Below are 26,792 nucleotides of genomic sequence, written 5' to 3' on the forward strand. Positions count from 1 at the left end.
AAACATATCAAAACATTTTTCAAAACGGACATGGCCAGATCGACTTGGCTTTTGATCCTGATCAATAATATATATACGTTATATGTTCGGAAACGCTTCCTTCTTTTTGCCTGTTATATACTTTTCAACGAATCTAGTATACCCTTTTTCTTTACGAGTAACGGGTATAATTACGGTGTATTAATAATATTATTTACAACAAATCACTTAGCCTAAGCAATACAAAAGGGCAACGCATTTTAACTAAGAAAGGTTTAGGCTATTACATCGGTGCGTCTGCGGATGATGTTGCTGCTTCGGTGGCTTCCATTGGGCTGCAGCAGATCCTCCGGCCGTGGCTCAATTTCATAGTGCCTATAGCCATCCACGTCGTCCAGTTCCCTGGACGTGAACTTGGCCAGCATGGTGCCACGCCCCGCGTAGGGCGGAGTGTATTTGAAGGTGGCAGCCGCAGTGCCGCCCACTGGAATTTCGGCGATCTGTGAAAGTTTAGAAGGGATGTGTTAGTTAGTTGGAGATCCAGGAGTCCAATGTGCAGCTGAACTCACCTTGAACTTGAGGGGCTGCTCGATGCCAGGACCCTCCACCGTGAACAGACCCTTGTGCAGAGGAATGGGCAGCGGGTTCTCCAGGCGCAGAATGACGTCCAGCTCCTTTTGGGCCACAATGGCAGCCTCACCCAGCTGGAACTTAATGTCCGGCTTGCGCACCCGGAAATCATCCTGCGCATAGTAATCGTAGTCGGTGTCCTTGACCTTGGCGGCCGCGGAAATCTGGAAGGCGGCCTGCGAGGAGAGCTTGTCGTAGTACTCCTCGAAGATCACCTCCATGCGCACATAGTCGCTGCTCTTGGGCTCCAGTTCCAGTTCGAAGCCCAGAGTCTTCACCTCCATGGCACCCACTCCGGTGTAGAGCACGGCATCGCAACTGATCTGACCCGTGGCCATGTGGGTGCGACTCTCGCTCTTGTTGGACACCTTCAGGACCACACTGAAGCTCTGGCCAATCTTGATGTCGTCCTTCAGCTCCATATCAAACTCAATCTCATTGAAGTTGTCATTCAGATAGTAACGACTGAACGCATGCCGGGATTGCTTGAGGGCCTTGAGCATGGTGCTCCTTTCCTCCTCGGAGCGCTCGGCATGCTTGTAGGTATCGGTGATGTCCTCCCTTTCCCACTTGAGCACCGCTTTCGTGCTGATCAGGTGTCCAATGGCCAGGGTATCCTTCCTGAGCAGCTTAAGCGGCTGACTGGGTCCGTTGTAGCGCCAGTAGAGCTTGTCCGCATTCACCTCCGCGAAGACAAAGCCATTATCGAAGGGTCGCAGGATGTCGCCGTTTTTCACCGCCGAAACGGATGCGGGACCCACGCGGTACATGTTATCGGATGCCTCCTGCGGAGTGGCGTCCACCACCTGCCAGCCATCGAAGGTGCCGTGCTCGCCCACTCCCAAGTCCGGTCTCTGCATCCAGAGCTCGTTCCACACGTGGTAGTTCCAGATGGAGTCCGTGGTCTCTGCATCCAACTTCTTGTTGTTGGCATCGATGAACACGTCCACGGTGAGCGAGGCCTGCGTGTCGTGAGCGGAGGAGTAGCAAGTGATGATCCTAGAGGGTATTCCCAAACACCTCGCAATGGTGGTCAAAACACCGCTGAAGTTCCAGCACTGTGCGAACTTCACCGACTTCTGCGTCTTGTGGAATTGCTGAAGGATCTCCACAGAGCCGGTCCACTTGGTGGGTGCCACGCCGCCGGAGAAGTCCTCCGACCAGTTGCCGAGCAGGATACCATCATCATCCACGGAGTTCACCAAAGCGGACAAAGCTCGAGCAACTCTCACGGGATCGCCTCTGTAGGCCGGCGGAATCCTGCCCACCGTTCCCAGTACCTTCAGGCTGCACTCGAGCACATGGCGTTCGAATTGGCCGATTTTCCACACCGAGGGACGCAATCTGTTGTAGGATCCCCTCCAGATGAGCGTGGTGTCGTGCATCACGTACTCCTTGCGCTGGTCCCGATCCTCCAGGTACACCTGATCGTCCGGACACCAGGGATTGAAGAGTACATAGATGGGCAGCGGCAGGACATAGCTCCGCGATCCATCGCCCAGCAGCTTCGTGTCGATGTCCAGTTTCCACTCCGTCACGGGACAGGTGGATGGGGGCTTAATCAGCACCGTGAGCGTTTGACCCTCATGCGATTCAATGCCGGCACCCCATTCCAGGGTGTCCCCCAGATAATCGATGCCATCGTGCGGCACCAGGGCATTGAGTGTTCCATGGCCGGGAGTCGGCTTGGTGTCGTCCGCCACCGTGAAAATGAAGCTGATGGCATCCTTGCTGGGACTGTAGTCCCGGTTGAAGTGGATCTTCAGCCTGAAGGGCTCACCTCGCCGCACGACCAGCGCCTCCTTGGCCGTCGCCGCGTAGAAGTGGCTCGTGTGGTGCTCCTCGTGGTTGTCTTCCTGGCAGAGATCGACTCTCAACACACCCAGCACTGGTGAGCTGGCGCCATCTGTTGGTTAGAATCAAAACACGAACTTTATAAACTGGGCAGATTATAAGTTAGTCCTGCCTGATTATATTTTGATGTTTTCTTTGTGAGTAATAATGAGTATTTTCGGCAGGGTCTGATTAAAATCTGTCATCAATTAGTTTTCGCTTTCAAAAGATATTTTCGCGTTGATTTCTCTCCTGTGGCAGACGATGATCTCATACAGCAAATGTGCTGCTGGTTTGTATTCCCCAAAGCTGCAGCATCAAATTGACTAATCGCCTTTGGCCATAAACATAACAAACTTGTGCCACAATGGAAGAAAGATCAATGCCAAGCCAATTAATTTTCGTAGTGGACAATAAATGCGACACCAACGCACCACTAGAAACAACAGAAGATTTAAATAATATATCCAAACTAAATATAGGAAAAATACTTCAACGATAGGGTAACAGAATAAAAAGCCAAAAGTTTTGGATGAAAGTGAAAATAAGGGGCACGCAGGTTAATTATATCAGATTAGAAAACAATACTTTTTATTAAAATGACTTGTAGTTTTTTTTTTTTTTTTTTTGTAAAAGGTATTCAATGAGTGAAATTCAATTTACTGAGGTCACTTAGGGTCGCACTGCTGGAAATAAAAATAGATTTCTTCGATTTCTTTCTCACGAGCATGTACGGATTTTATTCGAGCAATACATAATAGCATTTTTATAGTAAGTGCTTTGAGTGATAAAGCATCGAACTTAAATCGGAACCCAGATTACTTGCAATTATGATTTATGGGGGCATATGTTTCCACATGGCTGATCTGATTACCTTATGCGGCTTTTTTCATCTTCAATCAAACGCAAAAATAGAAAAATCTTCCCAAATAGCGCATTTTCAATTGCGGTATGCATATGTAAATAGATCGATCAGTTCAAATATTTGTTTGCCTATTGCAAGTATTTAGTTTTGTTTAAGCGCATATTTGTGGTTGGCTGTGTGTGAGTTTCGCAAAATAGTGAATAGTAGAACCGCCCAAACGTGTCAAATCATCAAACATGCAAATTGAAAACGGAAATAGAAACACGCAAAACAAAAGCAAACAAAATGAAGTCATAGATCAACAATAAAATATATTAGGCAATATTATATAAATTGCAATGATAAGGGGGAATAGATTTGTTCAAACAACATGAGTAATACTTGCAGATTGTTATTAATTACATAAATCTTGGTTTTATTATATTTATAATATAATCGACCAATTTATAAATAAAATCTGTTTGAATAAAGTCACCTTCCATTGAAGCAAAACAATTCAAAATAAATGGCATTAATACTTTAGAATTGAAACAGCTATTTATATATATTTTTTGGGGAATTTCTGTGGGGAACCCTTTTAAACTTGAAAAACAACCTAAACAAGAATTTAAACCCAAAAACAAAACCGCACAAAATGAAGTCATAGACCAAAACAAACCACTACCAAACCAATTAAAATCCCATTTTAATGATTCACAAGTATTTATACCCATGACACTGTTTCAGGATTATTACTATGTAATTTGAGATGTACCTTCCAGATCTGCCGAAGGTCGTGTGTTGCGGAAAGGATTCACTCTTCGGGGCGGGGAATTTGGCCACCATCGCTGCAGCCAACTGGGCGTGTAGTTTCGATACCAATAACTCATCTGGCACTTTTTGGCCTCCGGCTAATGCGATGGTTTTGTGTGAAAGAAGACCGCTCTAAGCCGCAATTTATGTGTTACGGTTAACAGGAGGGGCTACACCGGTAATAGCCACTAAAGAAGAATCAACCTAACGGATACTGCGCTCTATAGATAGTCTATCTATGGTATGCGGATAGAAGATCTTGCGATGTGAACAGCGCGACGCTTTGAACTTAACTGATCGGAAATTGGCTGGGCCACAAGTTTCAGTTTCGAGTGTATAATGCGTGTGTGGCTCTCCTCCTCTCAACAATTCCCATTCTCTAGGTATTTCTCTGTCTCTCTGGCACTCTGAGTTCTGCTCGGTTATTATTAATTATGGACGGGAAGCCGAGCTTGGGGCCAACTGCGATGGACCCGTTGTGGCCAAGAAGCTGTTGGCTTTTTTTATCGACCAGCGACTACGTCATCGTTCATTGGCAACATCTTGATCAACATGCTCATTAAGTGTGCATAGAGTGCTTTTGATCAAAACCCCTCGTCGTTTAATCATTTCCTTGGATGTTTATCATCAAGAATTGTTTAAATATCACATTTTTGGCGATGCAAACTGCTGTGTAAGCTATCTGTCAATCAACAGGTGCTGCTTCATGCTTTGTTTATTATACCCGTTACTCGTAGAGTAAATATACTAATTTGAAATAAACAGAAGGAAGCGTTTCATATAAATATATATTTGATAGATCAATAGCGAGTCGATCTGCGATGTCCTGTCCGTCCGTCTGTCCGTCGTCCGTCTGTCTGTCCGTATGAACGTCGAGATCAAAAAAAAAAAAAAAAATACTGACTCCTGAGATATAGACGCAGCCAAGTTGTCGATCATGTGCACCCACTCTAACGCCCAAACCGCGCAAACTGCACGCCACACTTTGAATTTTGATATTTTTCATTTTGTTTATCTATAATTTCTAACGATTGCAACAAGTTTTGCACGCCATCTAGCGCCAAACGCCAAACTTCAGTGCTGAGATTTCGCACTTTCACTAGCTGAGTAACGGTATCAGATAGTCGGGAACTCGACTATAGCGTTCTCTCTTGTTTTAATTTAATTTTCGAAATTGCAGGTATGAAATGAGCGATTCGGGGGAAAAACTACTCTGTGGGCAGCTCGACTATGAGTGTCTAACACCCACGGCTACAAATTTGCATTCATAAAAGGCAAATAGTTATAGAACAAATGGCTAATTGTTTGGATCGCTGCCATACACCACAAAGTGAATCAATTTGAGACGTTGGTAAGCGGAACGCAAAGATAAAATCTTATTTAGGGGCCTTAAACCATGAAATAAATCAATTTGTGAAATTAGAGAAGCACATGAAAAAACATATTTTTCGAGGTCTCAGGTTTCAGAATATAGTATTGTTCTTAAATAGAGCTTGTGGTGTTAAATTGAAATGTCAAGTTGCTGTTTGAAGTATACAAAACTATGCAATGTCGATTGAGTAAGATGTTACGATATTTGCCTTCATTTATTTGGTGAGTTGAACCAACCTGTTTTGTCGCCTTGTGCAGCACCCGTGAAATAGTTGGCATTGGCATTGCGTATACGCAGCGTTGGCTCCTCGCTGTCCTTAGCTGTGCACCACTTCCAATCGCCGCACTTTTTGCAACACGATAGTTTTTGACCCATGTTTCAAATCGCACTGTAACTACACTCGGTTATTTTTCAAGTGCGGGCGTTTTGTGGCTTTATCTGTTTGGGCAAACCGGTTCGCCTGGCGATGATAAGCCGTACTTTGTTGATTCTCTGATGGATTTGTAGGAGTGGTATTTGAACTTCGTAATATGGCTGCTTCGCTAGAACCCCGTCACCCCGTCCGCAATTAACTGGCGTGTCATTTTTGGGCTAAACTGCCCGCGGAATGCAAAATCGAGGCGGTTTAAACTGTAACAGCTGCGATCACGTCATCGCCATCCATGGAGGCGATTCGAAGCGGTCTATGAAGCTCCAACACTCGAATGATACTGAATATAGATTCGATCGGGCGTCTTCCCCGAACGCTTCACATTTTACATACCATATGCCATGTGCCATGTGCCTCGGCTGGGTCACCGGTGTCACTTAGTTGATGGCCTCGGTTGTCCAAAAAGCAGAGATGCGTGTGTAAATTGATCAGCTTCACAGAATGGGTTGTCGTGAATCATTATTGACTTTGATTGCTACTAGTTGTTGAGGATTGTCTTAGTTAACTAATTAGTTTGGGTGCCGAGGGCGCGAAAGGGGCGTGGTTGGCCCTAAATCTTGTTCACTTCTATCAACGCATACTTTAAGTACCATATTTGCGTAATGCGTATTTCCTGGGAAGATGCACTCACAGAAAAAAATAAGTTCATGTTCCTTCATTGTGACCTTTGCAAGGGTAAACCACTTTAATGAGCATTATTAATAGATGGTTTTTATTATTTTGCCCATAAAATAAGATATAAATGGAAATAATGGAGCAATTCATTTAATAAAAATATTCAAACATGTTTTCTTCTTAAAGAGCTACAAATTTAACAATCATAACGAAGACATTTTTAAAATAATTCTAAAATATATTAAAACCAAACACAAAATTTAACGGAATTCTGTAGGTGGCGATCAGAACGCAAAACTGAGTATAAAAGTTATCGAAACCCGATTGAATTCGATGAGTTCAGAAGGTGTCTAAAAAAGAGCAAAGAACATTTGTGACGTCAGTGAGTAAACTAAGAGAAGGCAAATAAAAGAGATTGTCATAAATACTATACAAGCTCAGTAAAAGTTGTTGTCTGTATGAAGAAAAACATCAGTATAATTTTTACTCCCTCAGCAACCATTGTAATGGAATTTAAATTGATTGAAAAATCTCAGTGGCCAAAACTCAGAGATTTGTACGCGAATGATAGGACTAATCTCACGGGATACGACTTAATCGAGTACTTTATAAACTACATACCCTCATCCCAATCCGAGTCCATTAAGATACACACAACCGATAAGGATTGGACTACACATGGCAGCTATATACTGATTGTAACATATAAAGAACCTATATTAAGGCTGTGCATTGGACTTAATATCTTTATTTCAGCATTATTTGGTTGGCAAGGCGTATATTTATCTGGATACCATCGAGGGATCCCTAGAAGATCTAGGAAACCTGTTGTGCTCCCTAAATCTGAAAGTGTTCCATTTGATCTGTGGTTATGGAGAACGATTAAAACCATTAGTTGAGGCATATTGGCTGAATTTGGGTCAAGATTTGACTAGACTTGAACACCAGGGCACTATTGTTTATCACCTGCCAAGCTCCGAAGTACTCAGTTGGAAACCGAGGTGAAGTGAACCATTTAGTAAGGAAATTATGTTTACTAATTTCTTAGCATTTAGTTTAAATCCCTCTTGCAAAGTTGCTTATCTCTCGCCTAAACATGCCGAATTGGTCGACAAGCACTGGGCTTATCGCTCAGCTGATTCTTTGACTTTGATAAGGGGTTTTATGGACAACAATCTCACTGCTGGGGTATTTGATATCCAAGGAGAACCGCTAGCCTGGTGCCTAAGGTGAGAAAAAACAGACTGACTTAGAAGATTCTAATAATTTCCTTGAACTAATTTTCAGATCTCCCCATGGAAGCCTGAGCAACCTGCACGTTTTATCCTCACATCGTCGAAAAGGACTGGGATCCTTGGCAGTGCGTTTTTTGGCTCACGAAATCAAGTCAACTGGCTCAGAAGTCCTGGCCACTGTTGTTCCTGAAAACGAGGGTTCCCAAAAAATGTTCGAGAAACTGGGTTTCAAGCGCATAAACACACTTTACTGGGCAGTGATAACCTGCTTTTCATAAATAAACAATAAATAGAGACTTCGAACGTCTACTTTTCTTATGCTCTTCGACGTGCCTCCTAAGCATTACATACTTTGTCGCGCTCTTTGTAGTGAAAAACTCTTCTCTTTTCTGGCTTTGTATTCGAGTTTAGTATTCAATCAGCTTTTGTTGCGAGAGGTTGTCGTCATGTCGGCGGAGAATTCTTTGGTTGAGATTCCACGCAGTGATTGGACCAAACTGCGAGATTTGTATGTCCACAGAGACACGGATCCCCAAGGCTATCTGTGCATTAATAATTTCATCAAGTGGGTGGAAATAGATCCGGAACTGAATGTCAGTTTCCTATCGTTGAATGGGGACTGGCAGAGCGATGGAACTTTTCTTCTAACCGTAAGACATGCGATGCAAACGAAAGAGTTGGTTCATAAATGTTTTCTTATCCCAGTTAGGTTTGACTCAAAGTAACCACCTTTACTTCAACACTCTGAGCGACAATTTGGATCGAGTGACAAAAGCGATAGAATGCATAAAGTCCTTTGGGAAGGAGTACGTCTATTTCGGGTTTGGTTCCCGATTGAAGCCTGTGGTAGAGCAAATTGGCAGCCTAAGCTGCAACACTAAGGAACCGCACTTTGTGGAGACCGTTTGGTACTCTGCCAGCAAAGAACTAGTAGATTCGTTTACTATTCAGTGAGTTTTAACCTTGAGCCTTTCAATCCTCAATGCTTAAGGTCATTCTAATTCAGGGTTCCGCCGGGCTTAACTCTATTAAACTTGACTCTTGAAGATGCCGAAACTATCAATGAAAACTGGCCACATCGAGCCCCTGGCTCCATAGAGTTTGTGAGAAGTTTGATTAAGTATAATATTAACTTGGGAGCTTATGACGACAACGGAAAGTTGGTGGCTTGGTGTCTGCGGTAAGCCATCGAAATGTATTTATACTCGTATATAAATTTATTAATGTGCGTTCCTGTTCTAGATTGCCGATTGGATCGTTGGGTCTGCTGCAGGTTCTGGAGTCACATAAACGCCTTGGCCTGGGCAGCTTAATGGTGAAGTCGATGGCTAAGAAGATCTCCGCATCGGGCGACCAAGTTTTGGCCCCAGTAGTGACGAAGAACACCGCCTCGAGGAACATGTTCGAGAAACTTGGTTTCCGTGCTATAGACAACACATATTGGGCTCACTAGCAACTTTAAAATCAAGACCATTTGAGAATAAACCAAAAAGATCACAATAACGGGAGATCTCCACGTTCGGACAGACAGACAGATGGACGTACAGACGGACATGGCCAGATTGACTCGATTGATCCTGATCAAGAATATGCATACGTTATATGGTTGGAAACGCTTCCTTCTGCCTGTTACATACTTGGCAACGAATCTAGTATACCCTCTTACTGTACAAGTAACGGGTATAACAATAAATAGAGACGTCGAACGTCTACTTTACTTATTTGCTAAAATTTGCTTCGTAAGTATTTGTTACATTATCGCGAATTGTGAACAACTGTTCTCTTGGCTCGTTTGGTTTTCAAGTTTAGTATTCAATCAGCTTTTGTTGCGAGAGGTTGTCGTCATGTCGACGGAGGATTCTTTGGTTGAAATTCCACGCAGCGATTGGACCAAACTTCGAGATTTATACGTCCACAGAGACACGGATCCCCAAGGCTTTCTATGCATTAATAATTTCATCAAGTGGGTGGAAATAGAACCAGAACTGAAAGTCAGTTTCCTGTCGCTGAATGGGGACTGGCAGAGCGATGGAACCTTTGTTATAACCGTAAGACATGCGAGGAAAACGGAAAAGTTCGTTCATGAATGTTGTCTTATCTCAGTTAGGTTGGAACACTTACAAGAAGCACCTTTTCTTCAACACTCTGAGCGATAAATTGGATCGAGTGACGAAAGCGCTAGAATGCCTAAAGTCCTTTGAGGATGAATACATTTTCTACGGGTTTGGTTCCCGATTCATGCCTGTGGTAGACCACATTGGCAGCAAATATTGTACCACTAAGGCACTGTTCTTTGTCGAGAACGTTTGGTACACTGCCAGCAAAGAACTAGTAGATTCGTTTACTATTCAGTGAGTTTATGCTGTTAACCCTTTAATTCTTAATGCTTAAAGTCATTCTATTTCAGGGTTCCTCCGGGCATAACTCTACGAAACGTGAACCTCGAAGATGCCGAAACTATCAATGAAATTTGGCCACATCGTGCACCTGGCTCCATAGAGTTTGTGAGAAGTTTGATTAAATATAATATGAACTTGGGAGCTTATGACGACAACGGAAAGTTGGTGGCTTGGTGTCTGCGGTAAGCCATCGAAATGTATTTCTACTCGTATATAAATTTATTAATGTGCGTTCCTGTTTTAGATTGCCGATTGGATCGTTGGGTCTGCTGCAGGTTCTGGAGTCACATAAACGGCTCGGCCTGGGCAGCTTGATGGTGAAGTCGATGGCTAAGAAGATCTCCGGATCGGGCGACCAAGTTTTGGCCCCAGTAGTGACGAAGAACACCGCCTCGAGGTGCATGTTCGAGAAACTTGGTTTCCGTGCTATAGACAACACATATTGGGCTCACTAGCAACTTAAAAATCAAGACCATTTGAGAATAAACCAAAAAAGATCACTAATATTATTATTAAAGTAAATATAATTAAACAAATGATACTTTTTTACAAGAAGAGTTTTCGGATTTGGATGCTTCGTTGGTCTGTAAATTATAAAAACTCTTTAAACTCTTGTCCGCACAGCGTCTGTGTCTCTGGAATCTGCATGCGTAGTCTCAACTTTCTATATTTTATAGTTTCTGAGATCTCCACGTTTATACGGACAGACAGACGGACGGACGGACGGACATGGCCAGATTAACTCGATTGATCCTGATCAAGAATATGTATACGTTATATGGTGGGAAACGCTTCCTTCTGCCTGTTACATACTTGGAAACAAATCTAGCATACCCTTTTACTGTACAAGTAACAGGTATAACAATAAATAGAGACGTCGAACGTCTACTTTACTTATTTGCTACAATTTGCTTCGCAAGCACTTGTTACATTATCGCGAATTGTGAATAACTGTTCTCTTGGCTCGTTTGGTTTTCAAGTTCAGTATTCAATCAGCTTTTGCTGCGAGAGGTTGTCGTCATGTCGACGGAGGATTCTTTGGTTGAAATTCCACGCAGCGATTGGACCAAACTTCGAGATTTATTCGTGCACAGAGACACGGATCCCCAAGGCTTTCTATGCATTAATAATTTCATCAAGTGGGTGGAAATAGAACCAGCACTGAAAGTCAGTTTCCTGTCTCTGAATGGGGATTGGCAGAGCGATGGAACCTTTGTTATAACCGTAAGACATGCGATGAAATCGGAAAAGTTCGTTCATGAATGTTGTCTTATCTCAGTTAGGTTGGAACACTTACAAGAAGCACCTTTACTTCAACACTCTGAGCGATAAATTGGATCGAGTGACGAAAGCGCTAGAATGCCTAAAGTCCTTTGAGGATGAATACATTTTCTACGGGTTTGGTTCCCGATTTAAGCCTGTGGTAGACCATATTGGCAGCAAATATTGTACCACTAAGGCACTGTTCTTTGTCGAGAACGTTTGGTACACGGCCAGCAAAGAACTAGTTGATTCGTTTACTATTCAGTGAGTTTATGCTGTTAACCCCTTAATACTCAATGCTTAAGGTCATTTCAATTCAGGGTTCCTCCGGGCATAACTGTACGAAACGTGAACCTCGAAGATGCCGAAACTATCAATGAAATCTGGCCACATCGTGCACCTGGCTCCATAGAGTTTGTGAGAAGTTTGATTAAATATAATATGAATTTGGGAGCTTATGACGACAACGAAAAGTTGGTGGCTTGGTGTCTGCGGTAAGCCATCGAAATGTGTTCACAAATAAACTTAATAATTCATTTGCGTTCCCGTTTTAGATTGCCGCTAGGATCCTTGGGTGTATTACAGGTCCTGGAGTCACATAAACGCCTTGGCCTGGGCAGCTTGATGGTGAAGTCGATGTCTAAGAAGATCTCCGCAGCGGGAGATCCCGTGTTCTCCCCAGTAGTGACGAAGAACACCGCCTCGAGGAGCATGTTCGAGAAATTGGGCTTCCGTGTCATAGACACTTTATATTGGGCTTACTAGCCACTTTTAATTAAGACCATTTGAAAAGAAAGACTATTAAAATAAATTAATTGAGCAAATGATAAGTTTTTCATAATGAGGAGGAGTGATTTCAGGTAAGTATAGTGACATTTTTTATTGGTTATTGTATGTTGTTAGGTACATCTGATGACTCGATGTTCTATAAATTACATTTAGTTATAATTAGAGCTCTTGAAATCTATTCTACTTCGTGTGCGTCTGAAAATATCCATTTATAACGAAAGTGACGCTCACAATCGCGTGACAATTATTACTAAGCATTTCGAGCTTTTTTAATCGATCAGCTTATTCAATAGTAGCCGACCCATGAAGCTTGAGTTAAATTGAAATGAGTTGTAATAATATTGTAAATTAATTGGATGTGGTACAAACAATATGTGCACATTTATAGATGTATATATAGTGTGCTGTTAAAAAGTATCAGATGAATTATGGAGTAAAGATACAAGCCGAGCCCTTTTGAATATTAAACAATGTAATCGTATTCACCTTGCATTTGGATCTCAAAAATATGATCACGTTTCATTTTTTATATTTGTATGAAAATATGAAACGTGTGATTAAATCTTTCTTTGTTTTCAAATTGTCAAGTTCAGTTTCCGGTTGACATTTACTTTAATTGTCAATGGTTTTCAAACTTATACGTTTTCAGAAGAAGCAGCACAAATGAACTAACGAACATTTAATTAGAAAATAATGATACATACAACACCTACAACTTTATCGCTTTTGGTAACTGGCATTACATTAGCAAATTACTCATCGCAGCGAATCTAAAATCCCTCATAAAGCAAGTAACTACTAGTAATTTACGACTGGCTTGTGCGGCGGCTTTTACTATCGTCAATAAAACCCGTCTAAGCTCAGTAAAGTTCTTATGGACCAGCATCGTGCCCATCTTATCCTAGTGCTGGGAAATCCCACGGCTTCATCACAGTGTCAATGTGCGCGAACTTTCCAATGACAAGACCGAGAATACGCATCTAACATAATAACTATAGTATATCTAATAAATATTTAAAATACTTGCTCACCGGTTGCGAGAGAGAATATCAGAATGCTCGTCACGGGTCGCTGAGATAGATAGATACAGATGGGCGGCGAGGGAATAAATGGATTGAATGGATTTCCGCAACAAAGTTTCGCAGAATGCCGATTGTGAGGGGCAGTACATGAATACAGAAAGTACCGATCGTCAGTACCCCGAAGATCAATAACAAGTGCAGACACCCATGGGTCAACCATGTAAACAAACCCGGGGTATAACCAGTGACTCGTCGCCGAACGCTCTCCAAGATCAGCTGGGGATGCCGAGCGCCAGAGACTCCGGCTTGAAGGAGCACTTGTGCGCGATAACGAGTTTCCGATTCCAGTTTTATAAAGATGCGCGCTCAGCGCCAGCAATTCAGTCTGGCTCAAACAACTCGCACAACCACATCGCGTTTGCCCCGCAGAAAAATATCATATACTTGTATACATACGAGCATTCATATATATATATGAAAAGTTCCCCGTATAAAGTTCGTTCTGTGTGCGTTCGCGATTAAAATTACAAAATGTGTCGCTCGCTTTTGGCACTTTTGCTCTTGAGTGCGGTGTGCTGTGGGGCGGAACTCTTCCGGGAGGGATTGAGGACCCCGGAAACGATGGCCTACATCAATGGACTAGTGCAGCAGCAGCGGCAGCAGCAGCAGCAGCAACAGCAGATGCAGCAGCAACAGCAGGTGCCGCAAGTGCAGCTGGAGGCGCAGCACATCCAGGCGATACCGCTGCCACCTGTGGCGCCCCTCCAATCGCCCGGTCTTGTGAACGGCCTTGTGAATGGCCTTGGCAGCCAGAACGACCCCGCGCTGAATCGCATATCAGGCGCTTCGGTGATACAGCCGCTTCCGGCTGCCCATTCCCAACCCTCCGCCTCCGTCTCCGCCTCCGGCTACGTGGATCTGGCCACCTCCGATACGATTGCGAGAAGTGTGCTGAACTTTGCCAACATTATGGGACAGCACTTGACCAGCGGCAAAACGGAGATATTCTCCCCGCTGAGCATTGTGTACTCGCTGGCGATGCTGCTGCTGGGCGCCAAGGGTCGCAGTTACGAGGAGCTGTCCTCGGTGTTCGGCATTCCGGACACGTCCAGGATGCACGAACAGTTCGGCCTGATGCTGCAGGACCTGCAACAGCCCACCAGGGAGGCAGTGTCGCCAGGACGACCGCTGACCAACTGGCGGGCCAGCAGCCCCATGAGATCCAATCGACGGGCCCAGCGACCGGGTGCCCATGAGGTGCACCTGGCCAATGGCCTGTTCACACAGACCGGCTACTCACTCAACCCCGACTACAGGTGAGCTTCGCTGCGGATAATTATCCGGCTGCAAACTGGAACTATAGCGATATCTGGTTGGGGATGGGCGCTGGGAAATGCCAGACTATTAGCGATCGCCTTGAGGTGTTACACCGAGAAAAACCGAAGGCTACGGATTGAAGTTGTCTCCTTTCCTGAATGCCAAGTCAGGGAAACAAACAGGTTCATTATGCCAGCAGTATGATCTCACCCAATTTTATCAAGCACGCAGAGTCTCTTAAAGGTGGTGCTTTAAAAGTATTTTATATTCGAAGTAAATATACAAAAAGAAAATATTTAAATATGAAAATATTTATATTTAGCTAGAACTTGAAAATGCATTTTTCTGTGTAGAAATGGGCGTGTGAAGCCACTTCTATATATGAATCTTTAGAACACTTTGAACACATTCATTGAGAAAAATGTATGTACGCATAAAGCTTAGAATATAAATGGGACTTGTTGCTAATCAAATTCAGTAATAACTTCCAAGTTTTTTTTAACAATATATGAATTGATATATTTGAACCAATGATACTGCGTGGAAACTAAATAATTCATAAGTATCACTGATAATTTTAAGTCGCTTGGCTTGTTATCAGCCAATCAAAAATTAAATCCATGACCTTAGGTCAAGTAAAAACAATGAAGTCACAAAATTTGTGAAATAAAAAAACAAGAATGATAGGAAAGCCAAAATAAATACTTAAAAGTATTAGAAAAGTACATAGTTTGTATAATTATAGCATATTGCTGGGAAAAATAACTAGGAAATGTGTTTATTTATTTCTTTTCGGATTCCATTGCAAAAATGTGGAAAAAAAACAACTTTCGCAAGTTTTTAGCTAACCAAATATTAAAATTCCAGCCCATCCCTAGTCAGCAATAATATTGCTCCACTTTGCACAACGACGTTGGCATACTAATAGCTGCGCCTTGTTGACTTATTACTCATGAGCTCCACTTTTGTGCACTTTCAGACGGGTGATCACCGAGGTCTACGCCTCGGATCTGGAGGTTCAGGATTTCGAGGGCAGTCCGGCGACAGCGCGTTACAACATCAACGCCTGGGTGGCGAAGCACACCAAGAACCACATCGAGAACATCATCTCCAGCGATATACCGCAGAGCACCAGGATGATCATCGCCAATGCGTTGTACTTTAAGGCCTTCTGGGAAACGGACTTCATCGAGACGGCCACGCGGCCGGATTACTTTTATCCCAACGGAGAGGGAACTGAGCCGGCAATGAGGGTGCAGATGATGGCCACTGGAGGCACGTATCCGTACCACGAGGATCACGAGCTGGGCTGCAAGATCATTGGGCTGCCCTACAGAGGAAACCTGAGCACCATGTACATCATCCAGCCCTTTAAGTCCTCGGTGAGGGAGCTATGGGCACTGCAGAACCGTTTGACGGCGGATAAGGTCGAGGACATGATCAGCAGGATGTACAGGCGGGCAGCCGTGGTGGCATTTCCAAAGATGCATCTCACCAAGTCGGTGAGCCTAAAGACAATCATGCAGCGCATGGGGCTGGGCAACATCTTCAGCACTGTGCAGAATGATCTTTCGCTGATCGCCACCAACGAGGCGACGAGGACGAATTCGCTGGGCGGGAACAGCCTGCAGAATCTGGAGGCACAGCGCCGAGCCGGAACGGGTGGAGCACGCTCCGATTTGGTGGTGGATGACATTGTCCACAAAGTGGACTTCACCGTCAACGAGCAGGGCACGGAGGCGGCGGCGTCTTCGGTCACATACCTTAAGAAATCCGGTCCCGATGTCGTCTTCCGTGGAGACACTCCATTCATCGTACTTGTGCGCCACGATCCCACGAAACTGGTGCTCTTCTACGGCCTTATAAATGAGCCTCCAACTGCTTAGTTTTAAAGACGCTAAGTTATTAAGCTTTAGCACCTAGGTTCGTTGACTCTATAGTTAGGAAGCTAATTCATCATTTTTAATTATTAGTAATAAATTAAACAGTAGAATATCGAAATGTATATTTGTTGCGTGCTTTACTTCATTGCTTAAACTTTTCGCATTTAACACAAGGAAACAGGTTGTAAACTAAGGTAAGAGAGTTAGAACAAGCTGATTAAAAAGGCCCACAATTATATAAACCGTTGCGTTTCTATATATTATTTGCATATGTGCTGACTGTGGGTACACCACATTTAAATTGAGATAAAGAACCGCCAAACAACCGGTTGCGGTTACCTGCTCTGTTAACCGGAGCTGCTATTTCTTAACGGGTAACATGCTTCGTTTAACGGAACAGCTGTTATTTTCAGTTACAGAACTGCTGTTCGCCAGCTATCGGTTAAGCCGCTTGTTATCGATACCCGGAATTTATTTTGTGTTCTTTTTCGCAATAAAAAAGTGTTTTTTTACCAGCGAAGCTTTTAACAGTTTAAAGTGATCCGAGATGATATCCCTACCCGACACAGATAGCGAGGATGAGCTGCCACCTGGCTGGGAGGAGCGTGCCACTGATGACGGCACCGTTTGCTATGTGAAGTAAGTCAAAAGTCAAGTGGAGTCGTAAACAATTGGCAATAACTTTTAATTGCACCCATTAGCCAGCAGGGAAAAACATCACAGTGGACTCATCCACGTACGGGTCGCTCCAAGCGAATTACGGGCGAGTTACCCCTGGGCTGGGAGAAGTACTACGATGAGCAGGGAAAGCGCTTCATGTTCCTCAACAAGGAGACGCAGCAACGGACGAATGTGGATCCCCGTTTGGCTTTCGCCGTGGAGGAGCCCACGCAGAATGTGGCCCAGGTGCGCCAGCGATTCGACTCCTGCTCCACGGCCCTGCAGGTACTGCACGGCAAGGATTTGCACGGACGCACCGCCCTGATTACGGGTGCAAATTGTGGCATTGGCTTCGAAACCGCTCGTTCACTGGCCCATCACGGCTGTGAGATCATCTTCGCCTGCCGCAACAGATCCTCCACCGAGGCTGCTATCGAAAGGATTGCCCAGGAACGGCCTGCAGCCCGTGCCCGCTGTCGATTCGCCGCTCTGGACCTCAGCTCTTTGCGTTCAGTGCAGCGATTTGTCGAGGAAATCAAGCAGAGCGTTGGGTCAGTAGCATACATACTTCAAATGCCAATATGGTTTAATTGATGAATATATCTGAATTGCAGCCACATTGATTATCTCATCCTAAACGCCGGTGTTTTTGCACTGCCCTACACGAAGACCGAGGATGGTCTGGAAACCACATTCCAGGTGTCGCACCTGTCGCATTTCCACCTCACATTGCAACTGGAGACTCTGTTTGATTACAAAACACGGATCATTGTGCTGTCATCCGAGTCGCACAGGTAAATGGGAATTTGAACACCTTAGCACGTAATTTGGCGGGAGGAAAGAGTGTACGGCAGGTATAGAATTGTTGATATTGTTCTTATAGTGCACATAATAGTGGACAAACTCAAGGTCTTACTTGGCCCCTCGTTTGTTTATATGTGGTTTACATTTTTCAAGAAGGGAACTTAAAAATTATTTGCTTAACATGTTATAAGATACATTTATATTCATATAATTGTATTGTAAATTTTAACTTATTAATTCAAATCAATACCCTTTTCTCTTTTCTTAATACAATTTCGCGTATAGCTTTCTTAATTTCATTTCAGTATGCCAGCACTGTAAATTTCGTTTTAATAATAACTTTTTTCTTGTGTTTTGGCTGGCAGGCAATTGTCATTATTGCAACCTGTTTGTGAGCAAAAATATTATTATCAAAATCAGACGGGGATTTATATTAAAGCTGAATTTGGTACATGACGCATTCTAAAAATATTTTCTTTTAATTCATATTAATACATTTACTGCTTAAATAGCGTAAATGACTTGAAATATATAGTTGTTTTTAGTATCTCAATAACTTTATGTATAATATTGAGAAAACATTTTCCAATACACGCAAATTACAGTGGATATTTCATAGTCAACACCATCGCGTTTGAATGGCATTTCAAGTTGTCCTCTTTTATTTTTGCAAGTTGATTGCACTTTTATGATTCCACATAGTGGACTTTGCACCGAGCGGTTTCTTTTCGCGCCTTGGGGCCAAACTATTCATAGCCCAGACCAGAAATAAACGCACTTCGCCCCAGTCATGCTGTCTAGTGTAGTGTTTTCCAAAATGTTTGCCTGTTTGCCTCAGAGTTGTTTGCATAAGATGTTTTCAGTTTGATCCGATTTCAAGGCGAAACGTAATTGAACTCGGCTTGGAATACACATATTATTCTCTACCCAGCCACATAGGCTTCGTTTACATTTTGTGCTGCGCACTCTGAGGCAAACAAAGACCCACATAAAAACAATCACGACGCTGACGCAGCTGGGTTTGTATTATCAAAACCATAGGCATTGCGTACAAAAAAGCAATATGATCGGAATCACGTGCAGCTGTAAGCACAGTGGCATCGAGAGCTCCTAAAATGTAATAGTAATAGAACTGCAGTAAATAATATGCAAAAAATGGATGTATCTTTGCTTAAGCATTTTAAATGAACTTAAGAAAATGATGGCAAAAAAGAATGTATCTTTGCTTTTATTTTAGAACTGAATCAAACTCAGAAAGAAGTGCTTTTATGAGAATTAAACTTAGCGCCAGGATGCTTTTATTAGGTAGATGTACAGATGTAAAAAAGTGACCCATAATTTGCCCAATCTGCGCTAACTCGCTTAATTAGATTGTTTTGATTTAAGGCCTCGCATGGCCCACTGTGCCTGCCATCAAAGACCAAATAAATCAATTTGTGAACGAATCTCGTGTAGAAGCACAGCACCAAATCACACTGAACTGGATGTATGTACATACTGGTTGGTATTTAAGGTTGTTTTGTATCTGCTGCGTGCGTTGCTGTGCGCACGTACAACATTTTCGGCTTCGCGGAGCATACATGACTATCTGCAAGTGCTCCAAGTGGCGCACGAGACTTTTGTTGCACGTTCGCCCGGGCGAGAAAACGATATGAATGGTGGCATGAAGTTCGACTGGGGAACACTTTCAAGCTTTACAAAGTCGAAAAAAGATTACTTTCAATTAGTTATTATTACATCAGCCAACCAAACTGTGGTTATTCATTGTTGCAGATAAAATATCTTTATTTAGAATATATTTAAGGTTTCTCTCTTTACAATAATTATCCAATTGCGTGGGAAAAGCTTTAAAGACATTTTATTACTTCTACTACAAACATACATATATCTTTATTTAGAATATATTTAAGGTTTCTCTTTTAACAATAATTATCTAATTTTGTGGGAAAAGCATTCAAGACATTAACCATTTATTAATTCTACTACAAACATATAATTTCCAGTGGAAAGCTAAGGCGACGGGTTATTGTTTTAAAATTAAATGGCATTCAGCCACAATTAATCTGTCTGTAGAATCTAATTAATTTACTCAAACACATGCAAACAGACGAAAAGTACATCTTTTTTGTTGCATTTTTTCCCCACCTACCACAACAAGAATTATAAAAACTGGAACGCCAACGGGTTTCATTTGTCATGGATGCCGATGCCGATGGCGATGCCGAGTACGACCCATACTTATAAATAACACTGAATTTGCATACATTTTGCGACGTTATATTTACATCGACCCCAAGTCGAGCAGCACAAACAGGGACTCAATAAGATGAAAACAAATCCAAAGTCCAAAATGTGCGCGGCGGTATTTGTGGGGGCAGAAATAAACATTTCATGTTGCGGCTTTCGTCGATTCAGCGGGAAGTGTGCGACTTGCGCATGCGCTACTCCCGGAGATTCAGGGGCTTCCCCCTGAGGAACAGAGGATGGCAGCATGGTGCAGTTGGCTAGGAGAGTTCACTGTGCACATCGAAGAGTCCTTGTTCGTTGTGGGGCTTTGTTTCGCCGGCTCCCAGCTCTAGTCCCCACTGGTTGACTCACCCCTTTGTTTGCGAGGGGATAGCCTTTGTGAGGGCCCTGCACTGCGTTGATGCCGCTGGTACCGCTGTCTGCATCTCATTAATAAAGAGCGTTCAAAGCCGGCTATGGCCAGCCGGCAATGGCAATCAAGACTCGTTTTGCGATTGTCGGCCGGCGGGGGCAAAGTCCAGTGGGTTCAGTCGGACGCGGAATGTTCATGTGGGGGTCTCTTGCTGGACAAAGAAATGCGTCGCAAATAACCACACTTACTTACATATTTACTGACTTGCTTGCAGATTCGCCAATCTGCCCGTGGAGAATCTGGCGGTGCATCATCTTTCGCCGCCGCCGGAGAAATACTGGAGCATGATGGCCTACAACAATGCCAAGCTGTGCAACGTCTTGTTCGCCCAGGAGCTCGCCCAGGTGAGTCATGCCCAAATTGGGCACAATTCGGGTCAATTAAATGCTGCATTTGGTCAACCCTTTCTTTTTTTGTTGGTAGCGATGGAAGCAGCGCGGCATTTCGGTGTTCAGCCTGCATCCGGGCAATATGGTGTCCAGTGATCTGTCGCGCAACTATTGGTTCTACCGCCTGCTCTTTGCCATCGTGCGTCCCTTTACCAAGTCGCTGGTGAGTTCGTTGAAATGAGTTCTGTTTGCGAAAACTTTTACTAATTGCTTTCCTCTGCCCCATATGGCATATGGCAGCAACAAGCAGCTGCCACGAGTATCTACTGCGCCACCGCCAACGAGCTGACCGGATTGTCTGGACTGTACTTCAACAATTGCTTCTTCTGCGAGCCCAGCAAGTTGTCCAAAAGTGCTGCACTGCAGCAGCAGCTTTGGAAGCTCAGTGAGCACCTGATTGCCGAGCTTGTGGAGCAGTAGCAGCACTGGATCGTTTTTAATTTATTTATGCATTATGATACCATTGATTCCATTAGGTATAAATATAAATCCAAATGTTAGTACTTTCCAAAAATGTTTTGTTGTACGCTTGAAACCAGATTGTGGATTTGGAGTTTGAATGGTTATATTCACCTTTTAATGCATTTATCAGGAGCTACTGCCAAATAAGTGCAACGCCATAAGCTTGTGAACGTTAAGAATATCATGTATTTTTTCTTTACACTAAACAAGTATACATTTTCATGTGGTTTTAAGTCTTAATAGGTAGCATTTAAATAACAGTCTAAGTACTAGTCAAGGAACTCTTTGTGAGCACTAGAAGTCGGAGACGCGACCCTTGCGCTCCCAGTCGCCGTAGCGCGTGGGCTCCGGTCCGGCGGGTCCGCCAATCTCGCCCGTGTAGGGATTGGTCTGGTTGGGCCACGGCTTGAGGGGCTCCTGCTCCTGGTAGGGATGGCGCGAGAACTCGTCCAGCTTGCCCAGCGGCGTCTTGGCGCGCAGCTTCTTCTGGAAGGCCATTAGCTTCTCGGTGCGCGTCTTTGGCTCCTTGATTTCGACGACCATGTCGCCACCGCTGGCTGATGCCTTCCAGGCGCCGCTCGTCGATAGGTAGCTCACTGTCAATGTAAAAATGGGGGAGTTCGTTAGAATCGGCACTGCAGCACAGTAGGCACTCGCTAAGGCGACACTCGCACACACACACACACACACACCTTGCTTGCCCAGTTGAGGCAGGACTCGCGCCGTTTGTCTGCTCACGGATTGCATTTTGTTTGGATTTGCAATGAATTGGAGTATATCAGTTATGCAAGATATGCCGGCAAATCTTCGCTTTGCTCGCTTCTTATTCGCAGTTGTATTTGTTTACTCAGCAGTCTCACTTCCGTTTCCGGTTGGGAGCTAATGCCACTTGCTTGATTGTGCGCGTCTGAATTGCAATCTGCGGCTGCGATTCGCTTTTATAGCCCGCGTTGCTGTTCAGTTTCTTTATTTATTGTGCCATATGTTGCGAGCCACTGAAAAGGTACTAGTTATAGCCTTACAATATGCGCAGCGGAGACGCACACCGCGGTGCATTACTTTGCTAGGCAGTCAGCGGCGGATGGTGCAAGCCCACTCCATCTGGCAACGCTGGCTTTCAAAATTAAAACCGTTATCATACATACTAGAATAATTTGGAAAAGAAACTTCGAAAAATATTGTAATTAAAACTTATGCATTTAACATCCAATCATTCACGGTGGTATACAAAATTCACTTTTAACAATGATTCAATAATGTACTAATATCCAACATTGAAAAACATTAAAAATTCGTTGATAGTTAATCACAATAATGTCTAAACCTTATTTACAATATTTTCTTAGTTCCTTCATAGGGAACCGACGTATAATTGATCGCGTAGCTAGAGTTATGCATGTTCTAAAGCCTTTCATCGAGTTATCATTTTATAGGCATAGCAAGCTGATTAGATGCATCGATCGTTGGAACAAAGCGAGCTCACCCTTTTCATGTTGTACCAAAGGTTAGTTGCCATGCTATAGGGTCGCTCAGTCGCCCTCTTCTAATCGCAAGAAGCCATCGGCAATTGAGTGCATTCGATTAGAAATTGGGTTCCGGACATTATCTTTGGCTTATCAGCGAATAAGGTATCGGATCAGACATTATCTTTGGCTTATCAGCCAATAAGCTAAGAAACCGAAATCGTAAAGGGCTACTGAAAAACCTGAATCGCAGTTTGGAGTTTGGTTTGTATCACTTGTAATGCGAGTGCTTTCGGTTCAGAAATCTCTACGATTTCACACTCCCGGTATCGTTAAATGTTAACCCCAGATCAAGAAGCCGATGAACCTGGGCATTACATTTAAACTTTGCGCGATTAAAACTCTATAAACTCGAGGAATACCGAAAAAAATACTTGCAACATATACAATATCAAAGTTGTTACAATGTGAGAAATATATAATTAAATTAACATCATAGATCGGTTGGAAATTAACTATTATCACGTCTAGGTCAAACATATGCTTGTGTAAAACACTTGGATTTTGTACAAGTCAGAGATCAGTGATCACTTTTTTTCAGTGCCATAATTAACAGTTTCCGAAGTTCTGTATCATTTAATTCTGACATTTATGTTTATTTTCCAGGCCGTTCTATATAGCCGTCTTGTCAGATTGAAAACACTTTTTCTACCGCCAGTCCAGTCGTTATCAAGTCGGCACTCGAAGTGGTTGGATTGCACCAGAAGACTAGGAGTTACAGATACTCAACTAGTCAGGTCGCGAGGAGTATTGAATATACATCCATAAATAGTGCCACACTTTCCTTAGACTCGAAGACAGCCGGAATGTTTGCAACTTGAGTTGCACTATCAGAGGTGCCAGATAACCTCCAGCCTGCTGCGTGGACTTGGACGCGGATCAGCTCAGATCAGATTGGCTTGGATCGGATCAGACATCATAAGGAAGTGGGAGGAATCAGACAGTCTGCACATTTGAATTTAGCAAGTCAGACGTACCGTCGAGCAAAGACCCCAATTAAGTGAGTTTTTAATGCAAAAATTACAGGAGGTAGTTAATACAGTTTAGAGCGGAAGATTCTATTTTAAGTAACGTAGGCTACTGAACTACGCAAACTCGTTTCAAAAATCCATTTGGGTTTGTCCTATGATTAATTAAAAAAAGCATTCACAGATAATAGCCGTTTTAAATTTATTTAAATTCCTAATAAAAGAAGTGAATAAACACACACTCAAGGGTGAATAACTTATGGGTGAATAAAAGTACTACAATGTGCAAATCATCACTAGTACATATTTTTGTTGAATCAATAGAGATAATACTAAGTTTTTGTTACATATCGCAACCGAATCCATTCAATATTTTATGTAATTATTACAGTACAAGTTTTTATCAGGAAACTAAACTTGATCGACTTGAAACAACCTCTTATAATTATCCCTACTCCTAAAAGAAGAAATGCGGCAAAGAAATATGTAAATCAGTCTAACGGTTGACTTACCATTCTAGCCAGCAATTTTAGTTAATTGAAAACAAGTTGAGCCTGGTCAATTAGTATGTAAACCGTTTTCCCACTTCAGGTGCAGCAAGACATAATACTAAGAGAGATACGCTATCATGATCGGAAAACAGCGCCTTTGGCAGACAAGTGTGGTGGGTCTGATCTTGGCCAGCTTCAGTCTATGCTCGGTGGTTTATATGGAACAGATCGAGCGCTGGATGCTCGAGTGGTTCATGGTCCTCCGGCCAGGAACACTGATCAGCGGCCTGTGGCAGTCACCCGCCATGGACATGAACATGGATCTGTACATATTCAACTGGACAAACTCGGAGAGCTTCAGCGATCCCAGTGTTAAGCCCCGGTTCGAGGAGCTTGGACCCTACCGCTTCACGGAGCGGACGCAGAAGGTCGATGTGCAGTGGCACGATGAGAATTCCACGGTGTCCTACTGGCGACGCAGTCGCTTCGATTTCGATCCAGAACTCAGTGCCGGACGTCCGTCAGATCCCATTGTGGCGCCCAACCTGCTCATCGTGGCTCTGTACCAGAAGATAGCCATGTGGAGTCCCATGCTGCGCTCCCTCATGCTGTTGGCCCTAAACCTCTACGGCAGGGAGCAGGCCATGATCCGGCCCGCCAGCGATATGATGTTCGACGGCTTCGACACGCCCATGATCAAGATGAGCAAAATGGTGCCACCTAGTTTCGTGCCGGAGATGAAGTTCCCCTATGAGAAGATCGGCTATGCCTATCCAGTGAGTCAAGAGAGTTGGAAACACTTTCCATACCCCAATTAACAAACTTCATCTTTGCAGCGCAATGGCAGCATGGAAGTCTACGGGCACCACAACGTCTACACGGGACAGGATGAGTTCCAAAAACTGGGTCAGATAGCCAGGTGGCGCTACAACAACGTCACAGAGGCCAGTCCCAGATGCAAGCTGAAGGGCAGTACCGGGGAGTTCCACCCGCTACCGCTGGTGAAGGGCAGACCCATATCCTATTTCCTGCCGGATCTGTGCCGTGAGCTGCAGGTGGACTACTCCGGCACCGCCATCTTCGAGGGCATTGAAGCTTTCGTGTACAGAGGCAGTGCGCGCAACATGGCCAACGGTATGGAATCCATACTAGATTATAGGATAATGCATATAACCCAATCGCCTGTTCCAATCCAGGTACTGATAACCCGGATCACAGCTGCTATTGCCAGGACAACTGCCAGGAGGTGAGATCCGGTCTGCTCAACATATCCTCCTGTTGGTACGGAGCGCCTGTCTTTGCATCCTTTCCGCACTTCTATAAGGCGGATCCCTACTACGCGGAGCAGGTGGAGGGCATGAAGCCCGACAAGGATCGCCACGAGATGGTCATTATGTTGGAGCCCAAAACCGGCATGGTGCTGGAGATCAAGGCGCGCCTTATGGCCAACATGCTGGTCGAGCCGAAAACTCATTTGTATGTATATGGGCCTGTGGAAATCTTAAATCTGTTAAATAAAACCATAATATTTGCAGAATCTACCGCAACGCGAGAAGAACATTCTTTCCGTTGATCTGGGCGGACTACAATGTCCGCATCTCGGATGATCTTCTGGGCTACGTGAAGCTAATGCTGATCCTCCAGTTTGTGGGCAAGATCTGTGGCATCCTGGGCGTGGTCTTGGGTGTGCTGATGGTATTCTGGTATCCCCACAAAATGATCTGGCAGAAAAGCCTGATGCAGAAGATCGAGATTAGTGCCATCGAAACAAATCGGTCATTGGAGACCGTGAAGAACAGTGATGTGGAGGACTCGCCGCTGCTGAAAGGATTGCAGTACACAGGGGCCAAGGATGGGGCGGGAAATGCAAACTAAAGATTTAAGTTATTTAAGTGCGTCATATGTTTAAGTTTTCAAGATTTTTCTTGCCTAGTCTACAGTTTAAGCCAATAAATGGTAAATGGTGTTCAAATGCTGAAATGTATCAAATTTAAAGAATACTGTATGTACAGTTGAATGGTTTATTTTTACTAAATGCAAAATGGGATTGTCCGTTGACTTTTCTTATCACTCTGCGTCATCCAGTTAAATAAGTTCCCAAGTATAAAAAAGACTTCACACTGATTGCTAATTAGTATATATGTATGTATGTATGTATGCATATTGTGTAAAAATTATAGCACAAATCACATAATATTAACACTGAACTGAAAACAATCGATGCACTTGTGAATACCTAACCGATTCGGAACCGTTTCAAGAAAATGCTTACACCATGAAAACAAAAAGAACCGGTTTTGCGGGCCAATGAAAAAGAGATTTAAAGAGAGCGAAGAGAGCTGTATATGCATATGTATTTATATGTGTATGTGTATACGACGCTGTTTGATTATACCGTACAATTGGTAAAGT

The 26,792-nt window shown here is 43.6% G+C and overlaps 9 protein-coding genes across 10 annotated transcripts; 7 read left to right on the forward strand and 2 right to left on the reverse strand.

Moving 5' to 3' along the window:
- Positions 1-132: 132 nt before the first annotated feature.
- Positions 133-6,163, reverse strand: LOC122615708 (annulin). Of its 2 annotated transcripts, none has more exons than XM_043790772.1 (3): positions 5,708-6,163; positions 549-2,515; positions 133-479 (listed from the first exon to the last, which is right to left on the reverse strand). In XM_043790772.1, the coding sequence occupies exons 1-3, from the start codon at positions 5,844-5,846 to the stop codon at positions 255-257; spliced, it is 2,331 nt and encodes a 776-aa protein (XP_043646707.1). In that variant the 5' UTR covers positions 5,847-6,163; the 3' UTR covers positions 133-254. The 2 variants fall into 2 exon arrangements, with proteins under 2 accessions (XP_043646707.1, XP_043646716.1); XM_043790781.1 differs by lacking the exon at positions 5,708-6,163 and adding an exon at positions 4,062-4,374.
- Positions 6,164-6,978: 815 nt separating this feature from the next.
- On the forward strand, positions 6,979-8,044 carry LOC122616201. Its single transcript, XM_043791571.1, has 4 exons — positions 6,979-7,214; positions 7,273-7,517; positions 7,572-7,745; positions 7,804-8,044. The coding sequence occupies exons 1-4, from the start codon at positions 7,023-7,025 to the stop codon at positions 8,027-8,029; spliced, it is 837 nt and encodes a 278-aa protein (XP_043647506.1). The 5' UTR covers positions 6,979-7,022; the 3' UTR covers positions 8,030-8,044.
- A 107-nt stretch (positions 8,045-8,151) lies between these two features.
- Positions 8,152-9,251, forward strand: LOC122616195. The gene is made up of 4 exons (XM_043791559.1): positions 8,152-8,401; positions 8,457-8,701; positions 8,758-8,931; positions 8,994-9,251. The coding sequence occupies exons 1-4, from the start codon at positions 8,198-8,200 to the stop codon at positions 9,202-9,204; spliced, it is 834 nt and encodes a 277-aa protein (XP_043647494.1). The 5' UTR covers positions 8,152-8,197; the 3' UTR covers positions 9,205-9,251.
- Positions 9,252-9,571: 320 nt separating this feature from the next.
- On the forward strand, positions 9,572-10,648 carry LOC122616187. Its single transcript, XM_043791547.1, has 4 exons — positions 9,572-9,799; positions 9,855-10,102; positions 10,159-10,332; positions 10,395-10,648. The coding sequence occupies exons 1-4, from the start codon at positions 9,596-9,598 to the stop codon at positions 10,603-10,605; spliced, it is 837 nt and encodes a 278-aa protein (XP_043647482.1). The 5' UTR covers positions 9,572-9,595; the 3' UTR covers positions 10,606-10,648.
- Positions 10,649-11,124: 476 nt separating this feature from the next.
- Positions 11,125-12,229, forward strand: LOC122616209. The gene is made up of 4 exons (XM_043791584.1): positions 11,125-11,374; positions 11,430-11,677; positions 11,734-11,907; positions 11,968-12,229. The coding sequence occupies exons 1-4, from the start codon at positions 11,171-11,173 to the stop codon at positions 12,176-12,178; spliced, it is 837 nt and encodes a 278-aa protein (XP_043647519.1). The 5' UTR covers positions 11,125-11,170; the 3' UTR covers positions 12,179-12,229.
- Positions 12,230-13,406: 1,177 nt separating this feature from the next.
- Positions 13,407-16,533, forward strand: LOC122612297 (serine protease inhibitor 28Dc). The gene is made up of 2 exons (XM_043785803.1): positions 13,407-14,540; positions 15,521-16,533. The coding sequence occupies exons 1-2, from the start codon at positions 13,756-13,758 to the stop codon at positions 16,425-16,427; spliced, it is 1,692 nt and encodes a 563-aa protein (XP_043641738.1). The 5' UTR covers positions 13,407-13,755; the 3' UTR covers positions 16,428-16,533.
- A 338-nt stretch (positions 16,534-16,871) lies between these two features.
- LOC122612316 (WW domain-containing oxidoreductase) lies at positions 16,872-21,450 on the forward strand. Its single transcript, XM_043785842.1, has 6 exons — positions 16,872-17,063; positions 17,126-17,635; positions 17,699-17,878; positions 20,762-20,891; positions 20,971-21,099; positions 21,177-21,450. Exons 1-6 carry the CDS (start codon positions 16,972-16,974, stop codon positions 21,354-21,356), a joined length of 1,221 nt encoding a protein of 406 aa, XP_043641777.1. The 5' UTR covers positions 16,872-16,971; the 3' UTR covers positions 21,357-21,450.
- A 111-nt stretch (positions 21,451-21,561) lies between these two features.
- Positions 21,562-22,374, reverse strand: LOC122612347 (succinate dehydrogenase assembly factor 4, mitochondrial). The gene is made up of 2 exons (XM_043785903.1): positions 22,091-22,374; positions 21,562-21,994 (listed from the first exon to the last, which is right to left on the reverse strand). The coding sequence occupies exons 1-2, from the start codon at positions 22,143-22,145 to the stop codon at positions 21,693-21,695; spliced, it is 357 nt and encodes a 118-aa protein (XP_043641838.1). The 5' UTR covers positions 22,146-22,374; the 3' UTR covers positions 21,562-21,692.
- Positions 22,375-23,135: 761 nt separating this feature from the next.
- LOC122612307 (protein peste) lies at positions 23,136-26,316 on the forward strand. Its single transcript, XM_043785829.1, has 6 exons — positions 23,136-23,328; positions 23,528-23,921; positions 24,481-25,156; positions 25,217-25,514; positions 25,577-25,856; positions 25,916-26,316. The coding sequence occupies exons 3-6, from the start codon at positions 24,518-24,520 to the stop codon at positions 26,253-26,255; spliced, it is 1,557 nt and encodes a 518-aa protein (XP_043641764.1). The 5' UTR covers positions 23,136-23,328; positions 23,528-23,921; positions 24,481-24,517; the 3' UTR covers positions 26,256-26,316.
- The last annotated feature ends 476 nt before the right edge of the window (positions 26,317-26,792 follow it).

The sequence above is a fragment of the Drosophila teissieri genome, chromosome 2L (assembly GCF_016746235.2).
Source record: "Drosophila teissieri strain GT53w chromosome 2L, Prin_Dtei_1.1, whole genome shotgun sequence".
NCBI lineage: Eukaryota > Metazoa > Arthropoda > Insecta > Diptera > Drosophilidae > Drosophila > Drosophila teissieri.